Consider the following 13,798-nt stretch of genomic DNA (forward strand, 5'->3'; position numbering starts at 1 on the left):
TATAATGTCTGTACATTAATTTTCTCATCTCTTTAAGTAATGCAGATCCAATTTTAAAACTTCTGGTGTATTATGAATACACTTTACTTTAATAGCTATATTTTGAAATTAAAAAAAAACATTTGTTTTAAAAATGTTTACTTCCTATTTTGCTTTGTTCTCTTAAGGATGTCACTCATACCTATGTGACGTTTTATAGGTGTCAACGACAGAGACAACGCTCTACGAAACTGCTAGGTATCTCTTTTTATACTAAAGGTTGATGTACAATATTACGGTATAGTTGTGTAATTAAAAACCTGGTCAAGTGCGAGCTGGTCTCGCACATAAATGATTCCATATCATGGTATGAGATTGTATTGTACAATGTAATTTTTATCTTTTTAATTAGCATGGCCGCTATTTTGGACATCTTGGTTCTTAGGGTTCTGTACCTCAAAAGGAAAAAGCAACCCTTATAGGATAGGACTTTGTTCTCTGTCTGTCTGTCATGTCTGTCAAGACTACCTATACTAGAATCATGAAACTTGGCAGATAGGTAGGTTTTATAGCACAAGTAAAGGCAAAAATCTGAAAACTGCGAATTTGTGGTTACATCACAAAAAAAAAATTACTAAATCACATATAGATGGTGAAATCAGTTATTATTTTATTAACTTGCAGTGTTCTACATAAAAGTGTTAGGTACTTATATCTTGTACTACAGTACGGAATACTTTGTGTGCGCGTCTGACTCACATTTGACTGGTTTTTTGTTATTCATTCTTATAGAAGCCACAGAAATACACACTAAAAATTTGAACATTCTATCTATTACGGTTCATGAGATACAACCTGCTGACAGACAGATGGACAGTGCAGGCTTAATAATAGAGTTACACCTGTTGACACCCTTCAGGTACAGAACCCTAAAAACGGTTATGGGTTAAAAACTCAAAATGTTTAAAACACATTAATATATAAAAATAAATATACAAGATGTTGCCTGCAACTTTGACTGCATAGATTTAGATTTTTTTAAATCCTATTGAACTCTTTGACTTTGGGGAAAAAATAGCCTATACCTGTCTGTGAGATACAAGCTATCTCTGTACCAAATAGATGCTGCCTAGATTTAGGGTTTTTTAATCCTATGCGAACTCTTTGATTTTCCAGTACAAAAGTAGCCTATGTCCTTCCATAAGCTGCAAGGTGCCAAATTTCATCAAAATCTGTCAAACAAATGGGCTGTGAAAAGCTAGCAGACAAACTGACAGACAGACACACCTGCATTTATAATATTAATTAAGTGAGAATATGGACTATACATGTATGGATTAGATGGGCTCACACTTTTCGTATTAGGTAAGACAAAGCATGCTAGAACCTTGTGAATACTTTACTGTAAGGAATTAATTAGTATCAAGAAGTATGCTCTAAAAACAAGAAATTCGTTAAGTTACTTTATTTTGGTACCATTAGAAACAACATGAATAGTACTAATGCTCTGGCTATAGTTTTTCTCTTTTCTAGGTGATAATTATTATTAAAAAAAGAATGTTTGGCACATATTTAGGAAGTTAGAATGTTTGTAATTGTGTACGCGTCGAATCATGTACAAGAAACTCAATAAATAATAGCTTTTTTTCTTTTAGAATACCTATGTATCGAATGAAATTTTTAGGGACGAGGAATAAATAATTCGAGATCCAATTCAAACATGATATTAAATACTATTTTACTTACGGCGTTTCGCTGTTTTCTTTGTCATCAAAAATTATACACTTTTAATTAGATACGTCTCGATGCAATGAAAATCTAAAATCACTGAAAATCAAATGTGAAAATGAATTTTACTGTAGGTACATAAATTTTATTTTGTCTAGCGCTTTTCTTTGTTAGGTACTTTGACGGCCAGTGTTTCCAGTTTCGATTTTGGTTTTACCCTAGGGAACCTAGAGAAGGAACTCGATTTTTTTTAAATACCATGGTTCCAGGCGTATAAAATCATTACTATTATAAACAACAAATTTTCACGTTTTTAATATCATTTCACGATGCTTAATCTTGTGAAGAAGGTGTACATTTTTTGCTATTTTCAAATAATAATAACCCTTAGGGCCTGTTTCACAACTACCAGGCAAACTTTACCTAACCAATACGTGTAAATTTTACATTTTGACAGCTTTTCAATACAAAAATTGTCATAACGTCCAATTTATTCGTCAGATGATAGTAAGAATTAGAATAAGTTTTACTTACGATACGAATAAAACTAAGTCTTATTCTTACTACTATGATGCCAAGTGAAAAAGTTTTTCATTCTGCCCTTTTGAGTCTATACCTACCATTATATTTTCATTAATCCTTGTCAATAGAAAAAAAAACCTTAGCGATACCTACATAATATTAATACTTTTGAGGGTTTCAACCTAAAATAAGGTGAAATTCCTTAAGTGGAAACACTGATTTGGATAAGCTTTGATGCGTTTGATGCACAGTTTGATAGTTTTTTTAAATACATTTTACGGCCCTGGATACCAGTCTTTAAAGCATAGTTTTTTTTTTTTTTTCTTTCTCGTCTGGCTTTTACAATGATTAGCCAATGTCAAGTTTGTAGTTATTTGTAACAAGTTAGCTAAACTATACAAGTATGGACCCCGTCTGTGCCGGCGCTCGCCGACATACGCGCGGCAACCACTTAGAGCGCTTTCCAGTCAGTTTTAACAAAAAAAAAAAACACTCCAAAAAGTCACAACACGCGCGCCAGCAAACGCCACCACAGACGAAGTCCAAAGCATAGTTTGACAGTGGTTTGACATATACACAGACTACAGAGCATTGACAGACTACCAGACATCCAGAGAAGGTCTTATTCTCTATGGTCTAATTATTCTTGACCATGAATGTAATGAAAATGGATCGAAGGCATAATCCACAGTGGAGTAGGTATAAACGTAAGTAAATTAGGTATATTATACAGTCTGTAAATTATGCATTATTTTGTTCTAATTGTATAGACAACTAGCCGATGCCCGCGACTTCGCCCGCGTGAATTTAGGTTTTTCGAAATCCCGTGGGAACTCTTTGATTTTCCGGGATAAAAAGTAGCCTATGTGCTAATCCAGGATATTATCTATCTTCATTCCAAATTTCAGCCAAATCCGTCCAGTAGTTTTTGCGTGAAGGAGTAACAAACATACACACACACACACACACACACACACACACATACAAACTTTCGCCTTTATAATATTAGTGTGATGCGCAGAGAAATTAGGTACCATAAATAAAATGTTCCACCACTCCATTCAGTAATCTATAATAAATAATATTATAAGTACCTAGTTACTAGATTATTTATTCGTAATAAGGACCATGAGACGGGTCTGCTCGCGAAATTCAAATTAAATTTGATTTTTCGCAATTTGAATTTCGCGGGCAGACGCCAGACCCATCTCATACACCATATTATGCAGAATCTAGTATCTACATATCGCTATCTTACTTCGACTGCCAAGTGCCAACCAAGAAATAGAATTGAATTGGTTACTCGAAGTGGGATAGCGATAAGGGTACCTAGTACAGATATTTGCTTCAAGCTAGCTTTTAATTAGATTTAGATTTTGGAATCTGAAAAAAAAAAAACGCATTGGCGGTTCCTCTGCTTCTGCAATTTTTTTTAAATTGCATGCGCTTGACAATCATGCTTATAAAAACGATGATCTAGGTTGGAGCGCGCTTGCCTAGAAAATGCCTATTCACTCGTTTTGAAAGTATTTAGGTTATAAGTAGGGACGTGGCAGGAAACACGGACGCCAAAAGGGCATTCCACACCACAGTGCTGTAAGTTGTGCAATTTCGCCTGTATAAGTGATTGGTCGCCAATTATTCTTCGGGCGCGTCGGTCTATCGAGTCTAATGCATTGGGTCGGTACTTGGCAGCAGTACTCCATGCCAGACTGAACCTGAATTCAATATTTTAATAAGGATTTTAAGATATGGCGTAGATAAAATAAAATAAAATAAAACAAGAGTAGGTATACAGTAAAATAATGTTTCTTTTATTTAAATATTTTTACAGTAAATTATATGGATAAAATTTAAATAAGCTGTAGTTTATACAAATTATATTATTCCTTCTACAGTTTATACTTTATACAAGAAAATAATGATGATGTATGTTGTGCTATGGGATAGGAGCTTGCAAATGATCGGCTACATTCTCCGGCGAGTCACCTGCGCCATTTGGTAATTCATCAACATCGGCCTGATCTTTAGCTGCGTTTTGAGCTTTGTTCCGCAGTTCAAATACCTGAGTTATAGCATCACGGAAGCACAGGAAGTTGTAATCAATAACACCTGGAATTTCGTACATGTAAATATAAAATTCATACATACAAACTATTTTGAGTCAGAAGACTTTCTATGACACAGCGACGCGGCGGAAATTTTTCCAAACAATAATCTTTTGATTCAATTTTTTTTATTTCAAGATTAGGGTCGATATAAATAGTTGAAATGGATACTACTAGCAGGAACCATTCAGCTGGCAGGGAGGAACTTGTAGCAAATTATCACTTTAAAGCTTAATATTACGGAAATGGATCTCTGAATCGTAAAATGGTTTTCACACACTTGCAATATTTAATTTTGTAAAAGACCTATTCAACAACACCCATTCAATGATTAGCATTAGGATGAAAAATGTACTTACCTTGTTTTTGGAAGTTTTCCTCACGAAGAATGCAGACAAGTGCAAGGAATTTATTAACTTCTCGCAAGTAAAGAACAGTTCCATTGTTCAGCTTTATTAGGCTTGAACTTTGACTGTTAAAAGTAGTAGTTACTTCAGTTTCATCTACCATCCTGGAAAATATTTAGGAAAATAAAAAAATTAGATCTGTCTTTGAGTCTACTTAGGGGTATTCTCCATTTATCTGAATTAATGTACATAGTTAATTACTTCTGATTTACAAAATATACGTAAATCAATGGCCCAAAGCAGAACAGGTACTGACATAAGGTGAATATCAAATAGAAAAACAATCACTTTTTTCAAGAGAGACAGACATACTGTGTTTTCCCCTACAAACTTTTTGTCAAAACTTATTCCAAAAATTATTATTATCTTTCTGTTGTCGTGTCTTGGACAGTTGTCAAGGTATTACAGAACAAAACAGATGGAGCTGTAAATAAAATCTTTCAAATAAAAAATATATTATCATACGCATTTTCTTAGAATTTTAGATAGCTTGTCTGTCTGTTTGTTACCTATATACATATATCGCGCAGCGTTCATCCAATTGAGTTTAAACTTTTTACAGTTGTCATCGGCACTTGCATGAAGGTTTCTAGTATAGCACCATCAACATGAAAACAGGTGGCATGTGAAGCATGCTGGCCATAATAACTGTACATATTTATATTTATCAAATTGCATTTATATATATCGCGAGCGGGTCGGAGCATATGTCTTTGCGTCCACTAGCCGCCCCGCAGGACGCACCCACTCCCACCTGGGCCACAGACTAACTTACCCATATATACATGAAATATCAATAACAACATCAATCATATCACAGCACAATTCGTAGCTCTGCATATCTACTGGAGAGCTGTCGGTTGCTATGTAGATCTTAGAAACTACATCAAAGAGGAATGCCTTTTCAATCCCAGAGTTCTGGAAAAAAGGAATCAAATATCACATTACAATGTGTTCAAATTAAGGATATTAACAGGAAAGTAATGAAAATGTAAATATATACTCTGAGGTTATTTTATGTTTTTTAGTTATACCAGAAATTTAAAACAATAAAGAGAATAAGAAAGAAAAAGTATACAGGGAAGCATGCAATATGAAAATATATAAGTATGCATGAAATAGTTATTACTAGCTGGTCCACATATATTTCGGGTGTTTTTTGATGATAATAAATCACATGATTTTCTGGGATAAAAAATCATTATCTATTGATTATAGAGATAGCTTGCATCTTGAGAGACAATCATAGGCTACTTTTATCCCAGAAAATCAAAAAGTCCTATGTTTATCTGTGAGGACAAAGTAGTGGGTATTATCTAGTTAAACATTTAAAAAACCGGGCAAGTGCGAGTCAGACTCGCGCACAGAGGGTTCCATACTACAGTCAAATCGTTTCAACATTTTGCACAATAAATCAAATACTATTATGCTTAAAAATAAATAAAAATCTGTTTAAGAATGTACAAGTAAAGCCCTTTCATATGATATCCCACTTGGTATAGTTATCTTACTTTGAAAATTGAAACATTTTTTTTTAAATGATATAACTACAAATTCATGGTTTTGCGGATTTATTCCTTTACTTATCTTATAAGACCTACCTACCTGCCAAATTTCATGATTCTAGGTCAACGGGAAGTACCCTATAGGTTTTCTTGACAGACACAACAGACTGATGGACAGACAGACAGACAACAAAGTGATACTATAAGGGTTCAGTTTTTCTTTTTTTGGTACAGAACCCTAAAAATGCCATTCAGACTACCACAATTACTTACTGATATGAGTATATTTAGAAGATTTTCTAAAGTAGGAAGCTGTGGTATCAGCTTCTGGACCACTTTACTGAACGCTTCAAATATGGAGTGATCATAAATCGAGGTCAAATGAAATGACAAATGTACATGCTCCAGGCCAGCCTCTGCCAAGTCTTCAGTGGCTCTGTGGTGTATATCTCTTTGTGATTCCATCTTGTAATCATCATTGAGACCATCTACCTGCAAGTTATTAATCAAAATCGTTAAGTAATCATTTTTGGAGGTCAGGGATTCAATCCCAGGCACACACCTCTAAATATTTGAAGATATATGTGTTTTAATCAATTAATTAATCACCTTAATCATAAGAGAAATTAACCTTATTATTTAAAGGTGAGTGAAGTATGCCAATCTGCACTTGGTCAGTGTGGTAGAATGGGCAAATCCTTCACATTCTGAGAGGAGACTCATGCTCAGTAGTGAGCCAGCGATAGGTTCACCCTAATGATGATTAATCATTTTGATACTACTAATAGGTTAGAAGTTTAATATTACACTACAAATTATATGGTACATAATAATTTTAGTTATATACTATACACACAAAGGAATATTTTTTGCGGTCTATACATTTTGATAAATAGCTAATCCATTCAGCATCTTTGAAAGCACCATGAAATGTACTTTCAAACAGACAATAGCAGTAACTTTGCTATTCTGTTAAGTCCATTTAGGCATGCACAATGCACATTCTTCTAAAATAAAAATTGGGGTAAGAACTTACTTTATGAATGAACACTTCAAACTTTATATTACTGTTTACTCTATATGCCTTGGTCACTGTCAACTGCAACTTATCCAGTGCATCCTGATAATCATCCTAAAAATGTGTTGTTTACAGGATTAGATTTACTTGTTAAGTCATGTGTATTCTTCATAAATAAGAATGAAATATATAAGTACCTGTGCATCTATGACAAACACTAAAGCACCACATCCTCCAAATATTGTATCAGAATCAAATGTTGAATCAAAGAAGTCAATCTGACCAGGAAAGTCCCATATTTGAAATTGCACAAAACTACTGTTATTTATATCATCTTTCACAATTTTGTTGGTTGATTCTAAAAACAAGGTTTCATTTGGTGACATTTTGTGAAAAACAACTTTTTGAATTGATGATTTTCCAGACCTGTAACAAATTATGCCAAATTTAAATTACTAAGATTATTTTCAAAAACCATTGTATAGTAGGTATATAGTGATACAGTTTATAAAATAAGTGGCGTAGCAGAGGATTAATTTACCGTCGGAGGCCCATGAGAAGTATACGAGGCTTGTGATCTTCCTGAAGAGAGGCGTTGTCGGTATCTCCATTCTGTTCGAACGGACCGTAGCTGAAATCCTTTGGAAATGAACCCACGTATTCATCTTGATAACTCTGTACAAATGGGAGATAAGTTAGTAGGTAACTCACGATATGTTATTAGAACTGCAATTAATATTATCTTACTCACCATGTTCAAAGATATTTTTCTTGTATGAAAGTTTTTAGTTCTACCATAACGTCTTTTACATTTCCTTCTAATATGAAGAACATTCAAAAACACAAAGAAATTCTAATTACGTATGAAAATAACTTATATTTTCTAAATTAAACATTGAACTTTGTTGAGTTTGCCATTTGTCAATTGTCCAAGTGTCAAGACTCAAGTGCGAAATCCAATCAAGGTATCAAAGAGATTGACTGCGTCTGTGTTGGCGTTTCCTGGCACGCGTGCTCTGCCTTTTTGGAGTGTTTTTTTGACGTGACAACGTCTTATAATTCGATAGAGCCGGCTGCGCGCACGAAAAAACATGACTCATGCGGTGTTACCTCGCTCTGAGGCGTTCCATGTAAGGCTTGAAGTGCAAGCGAGAGCGCGGAACGAGTGACAAAGAAGCACAATCGGCCTTTGTTGTCACGTTCAACTATCGTCAGTAAACCGACTTTACAGACAACCAATTTTTTTTGTTATAAGTGGCTGGGTTTTGTGTTTTACTGGTGTTTTTGGTAGTGGAACTGACTGGGAATTGGGAAGCGCTCTAAAGGGGTGCCGCGCGTGTGTCGGCGAGCGCCGGCACAGACGAAGCCCCTATTTATAGTTTCCCCATAGTTTCTACACTACAAACTTGACATTGGCTAATCTTTGTAAAGCCAGACGAGAGAGAAAAAAAATTCAAAGAGAATGTTTTTTTGTCATCACCGAGTAATGTGATAGAATGTGATTTACAGACGAGAGGAAGGACGAGAGAGAGAGAAAAAAAGTGATCTATTGATCTATGCTATGATCAACAATCACCAGTCACCACAGATACTGTAGCTCGCAAAGACTTACAAGACTAACAGTGACAGATTAACGGTGTTACAAAAAATGAAACGTAAATGTGTGCGTGAAATAGAGTTGTCCTGACTTTAGCATTTGTATTATCGATAGTCTTACTGGCGAAATCATAGGACACTAATGAGTTAGTTTAACGAAGTGAAGTAAAAAGCATCTTATAATCTTAAAAAATCAAATACATTTCAAATACACAAATAGTAACAAAGCTAAAGCTAGGTAACAGATTATTATTTATTAATGAAATGACTTTAATATTTTATATAAATAATTTATTAATGAATTCTGAGATACTTATAGTTATTTTAACCCCTTATAACATTTTTATTGATATTTCGATAGAAAACTATTAAAAGACGTTTTAAAAAAATCTTTTTTTGAGAAATAGAGCAATTTTTGGGATTTTCATATAAATTACCGGAATTTGTTGGTTTTCCACCTTTGTTTTTTTAAAGGGTGCAAGTAAATTTAATTTGATTAATTACAATAACACTCTGATATAATGTCTAAGTGACAAGTTAATAAAAATAAATAGTATATATGGCGCTCAATTCATAGCTAATGACCTCCCCGATAAGCACTTAAATACAGTAATGTACGGGTTACCCTTAACCCTGTATATGAAATCTAAGTCACGCTAAATAAAATATAAATTAGTGAAAATATTTATTTCGTTCTTTTCTTTTATTGGAAAGTACCTAGTGTTTTATATTGTATTTTACATACATCACCTGAAACCTATCACATCAAACCTACCGGTAGACACGATTATCGACTATCGATACATGTGACGTCATTACTTTGTCAATCCCTATCGTAAACAAACGTTTTTAAATTTTACACAAAATATCCAAAAATTCTTCATTTAGCAATGTAATTTGATGATAAGTCTTAAGGGAAACCTATCATCTAAGCTTCCAATAGCTATTTTGCCTAATTTTCAAACAACAAATGATGAAATAATGATTATAAACAATTAGTATAAATAATCAGTAATTACCTGTGAAACGTGTATTTACGCGGATTATAACGTCTTGTAACGTCACATTCGCTCACTGAAAAAGACACCATGGTGGCAAGACATAGATTTTACGTTTTAATCGTAAAATTATTTAGTAAATGCAAAAAATCACCTCGACTTGGAACAGGCTGAACTCTTACGGCCTGTTACTCACGTAAACAATGACTTATTGGCATCTTGTTTCGCTATCTCGCTCGCGGCAGTGGGTCTTATCTGACTACCTCTCGCTCCAACGCTTTGTCAGTCTTTGAGCGAAGCGAAAATTGTACGTCTATGGTAGCTCGAATACACAGTGTGTCGGGGCATGAACTAGCGATATTTTAAGCACATTACAACTATTTTTAAGTACAAATACACTCTAAACTTGGGCCCAGTCTACTTCCTACCTGTGTGGCAGCCATTTTGGTTTTTTTGTTGAAACGTGTACGAAAAAAATCATATAGAACTAACTATATGATTTTTTTCGTACACGTTTCAACAGAAATGTGAACAAAGTGTTCACATTAAATCTATGATCGAAGGGCAAGCCATATTCCTGCTGTTTCTTCTGTACTTGTTGCTTCATGCTTGCTGGTTGTTACAAGCGTGAAGCGCGTGACTTTGAATTTTACTGTAGTTTTTGATCTGTGGTGTTTTGTGTTTCAATCAGACTCAAGAGGGCTAGAATGCAGACCCGCAAAACCAGTTTAAAAAATGGTGTTAATCTAGTATCAATTTGCTAGAATCCAGAGCCGTAAAGCCAGTAAAAAAATGAATGTCAGTTGTGACAGGTTGAGACGGTAGTCCGTAAAAAAAAAAAACAATTTAACAACTACCTACCGGTACCAAACTGACTGAGGTATTTCGTTCCATAAAAGCATATTTTTGTACTGAAAACTAAGTACGATTTGATAATAATTGTTGAATTTATGTTTTAAAATGTTAAATTCGAAGGTATTACTGTGCTGTATAGCTTTTTTGAGTCCTATTCTTCACATAAAAGGTGATGATTTTAAGGAAGAAATGTTTATCAAACCGATGCCACCATCTCACCTTTATGTTTATTTACAATTCTTGACATTGGCAAATGGAGAAAAATCGTGTAAGTAATTGTTATTTGCATACAATATGTACTATTATTGGAATAGGTTACTTTTAATAGGTAAGTATTTTGTTAACTTTTATAAAATTATAAAGACCAGAACTTTACTCATTTGGGCTCATACAGAATAACTGTGCTGAGTTCGGGGCCTTTTCCTTGGCACACCTAGTATACAGTTTTTGTTAGATTTTAAGGCGTTATTTTTGTCAATGTTTAGTGTGTTTAATATGTGTTGGATCAGCCAATAAATCTTTTTCTATTCTATCCTAATTTTTATTTTCATCCTTATCTAGTTGAACATTCTCATCTTGCACCACGTTCCTTGGGAGAAATTGTGTCCAGATATCAAGTAGAAGAGTTACACTTGACATTGACTGAAGGGCAATGGAGACATAGTGAATGGGGTTATCCTGTGTTGGATGCTGCACCTGGTGCTGAACTGTATGTGTGGTTTTCGCCCGATGTTGTTGACGTTGATACTCAATGGAAGAAGCTTAGTTCAACTTTATCTGGTCTATTTTGTGCATCGTTAAATTTTATTGAAAATTTTAATACTATAACACCAAAAATGGCTCTGTGGCCAATGGGAGCAAATAGTAAATCAAGACATAATATTACCTCTCAGCTAAGATATGCTTCATTGCCACGAGAAATAGTGTGCACTGAAAATTTGACTCCTTGGAAAAAGCTACTGCCATGTGAATCCAGTCATGGTTTTTCTTCCCTTCTAAACTCTAGAATGATTCACAATACAAACTACCACTCAATCGGCATTCACATAAGAAGAATGTGCGTGGACAGTAATTGCCTAGAGACTAATTTAGAAATTAAACAAACTGTGGCACTCGTCTACGATTTTAAAATTATAAACACCATGGACTGGTCACTTCGAAAGTTGTTTGGTCAAGGTTTGCCAGGAGCATGTCCACTTTCATCTTCCAGCAAGATATATGTTGATATTACTTCAAATAGTTCATACCCATTCAAGCTTCAGCCTGAGCCAAACAGTGTTGTGTTATCACGTAGAGGTGGCAGTGAAGTTGAACTGGCAGTATATGATGTCAACCATTATAATATGATGAACATTGGTGCAAAATATGAAATAAAGGATAAAATATTTGTGAATATTCCCCCACCACTAACTTTCAATAGGTATGTTTTGGGATATGGTAAAGAATTTGGTGGAATAGTTACAGAATTATCCAATAACTACTGGGCACCTATAGACATTGTGCTGCTAGAAAATGCTCCATGGTGGTTACCAATTCAGCTTAGTACATTAAGGATTAATGGTGAGGCAGAGAGTAAATTAATAATGTCACAATATTATTCACCTGGAAGAAGCAGGCAAAAACCTTATCATTTAGAACTATTACTTAAATTGCCACCAAAAACTACAACTACAATTACTATAGATTTCGAATTTGTTTTCCTCAAATGGCAAGAATACCCACCTGATGCAAATCATGGATTCTATATAGGATCTGCATTAGTTTCTGCAAACCTACCGACTGCTAGAAATTATACCAGTCTTCCAATTACTGGCAGCACCTTAGACTCTATCATAAATGCATCAAAGCCATGTAAGTACCTATATAAATACTTTAATCTATACTTATAGTGAAATGGAATTACATTTTGAAAATTTTAATTGGGGGGAAGTATTTTATTAGTAAAAAGTAAGGCTGAAACAGTATTTTTTTAAATATAATGTTTGTCTAGGCATACTTCACATTGAAACTACTGTACAAATCTGGATGTAATTTCACATACTGTACTTATAGGTGATACTCCTGGCTAACTTATAAGATTGTTTTTATCCCAAAAATCCAGGGTTGTTTGGGATAGGGTATAACTTTTTTGTCAATGTTACTCCATATATCTGTCAAATCTTAACTGATTTTGATACTTGTATATTTTTTTTACAACAGTTGTACTTTGGTACTGTCAGTTATCATGCTTTAGAGATCTGATGAATCATTTTGGAGCTGGAGGATAGAACTCCTCAATGGGATGGCTTCATCATCTTCAATGTGATGGATCAGTGTAATAGCTTAGTAGAAAGTACATAATACACGTAACATATTATATTATTAAACATTCATTTTCAATCCTTTGTTCAGGTTCAATTTTTGGTAAAAAAAAAACTGGTAGGTACTTGGTACTTTTCTTAGTGCAATTCATTATTATCATTCAGAATATTACGCAGGAAAGTTTATATGTATTGTAATAAAACATGTGTATTTTAGTCTATGGAATAGTAAAGCTAACCCATGCAAAGCTGGGGCGGGTCAATTAGTATTATACAATAGGCAGTAAAAAGGAAATTTTGTATTAGTAGCCACTGAAATATTGTGTGGTTGTATGATAAATATTATTTTATACTTGTTGCAGGGTATCCCATGGTGTTCCGGACAAATGGGGCTATGGTGTCCTTACCAACACCAGACTTTAGTATGCCATACAATGTTATCTGTCTGGCTTGTACTGTGGTAGCTTTAGCATTTGGACCTCTGAACAATATTTGTACCAAAGAAGTAGTTTTAAAAGTTATTGGTGCCCCTGTATCCTTTAGACAGAAAATTTTCAATATTTTTAAGAAAAAGAAAGACTAATGTAACTGATATTAAATTATTAAATATTTTAATATTAGTTTTATTAAAGAACACTAAAAGTAAAGAAAGGTTGTCGTCATGAGGCCATTCAGATTTCTATAATCCATAATATGAAAATTATTATTGAATATTAGGTATGAGTAGTATGTATCATTAGAAAGGTAAGTAATAGAAAAACCGGTCAAGTGCAAGTCGGACT

At 34.1% G+C, this 13,798-nt stretch overlaps 3 protein-coding genes across 3 annotated transcripts in view; 1 reads left to right on the plus strand and 2 right to left on the minus strand.

Moving 5' to 3' along the window:
• LOC123873998 (phosphatidate phosphatase LPIN2) overlaps positions 1-1,896 on the minus strand; it is a 38,049-nt gene extending 36,153 nt beyond the window's left edge. Inside the window, exon 1 of the mRNA XM_045919148.1 lies at positions 1,726-1,896. The gene's annotated coding sequence lies outside the window, so the exon portion shown is untranslated. The remainder of the gene's footprint in view (positions 1-1,725) is intronic.
• LOC123874020 (GPI transamidase component PIG-T) lies at positions 571-13,631 on the plus strand. Its single transcript, XM_045919168.1, has 4 exons — positions 571-587; positions 10,785-10,984; positions 11,278-12,567; positions 13,379-13,631. The coding sequence occupies exons 2-4, from the start codon at positions 10,822-10,824 to the stop codon at positions 13,597-13,599; spliced, it is 1,674 nt and encodes a 557-aa protein (XP_045775124.1). The 5' UTR covers positions 571-587; positions 10,785-10,821; the 3' UTR covers positions 13,600-13,631.
• LOC123874041 (ras-related GTP-binding protein D) lies at positions 4,020-8,214 on the minus strand. Its single transcript, XM_045919203.1, has 8 exons — positions 8,019-8,214; positions 7,809-7,942; positions 7,465-7,693; positions 7,286-7,381; positions 6,523-6,741; positions 5,520-5,662; positions 4,697-4,848; positions 4,020-4,341 (listed from the first exon to the last, which is right to left on the minus strand). The coding sequence occupies exons 1-8, from the start codon at positions 8,019-8,021 to the stop codon at positions 4,169-4,171; spliced, it is 1,149 nt and encodes a 382-aa protein (XP_045775159.1). The 5' UTR covers positions 8,022-8,214; the 3' UTR covers positions 4,020-4,168.
• Positions 13,632-13,798: the final 167 nt, after the last annotated feature.

This window comes from Maniola jurtina, chromosome 2 (assembly GCF_905333055.1).
Source record: "Maniola jurtina chromosome 2, ilManJurt1.1, whole genome shotgun sequence".
NCBI lineage: Eukaryota > Metazoa > Arthropoda > Insecta > Lepidoptera > Nymphalidae > Maniola > Maniola jurtina.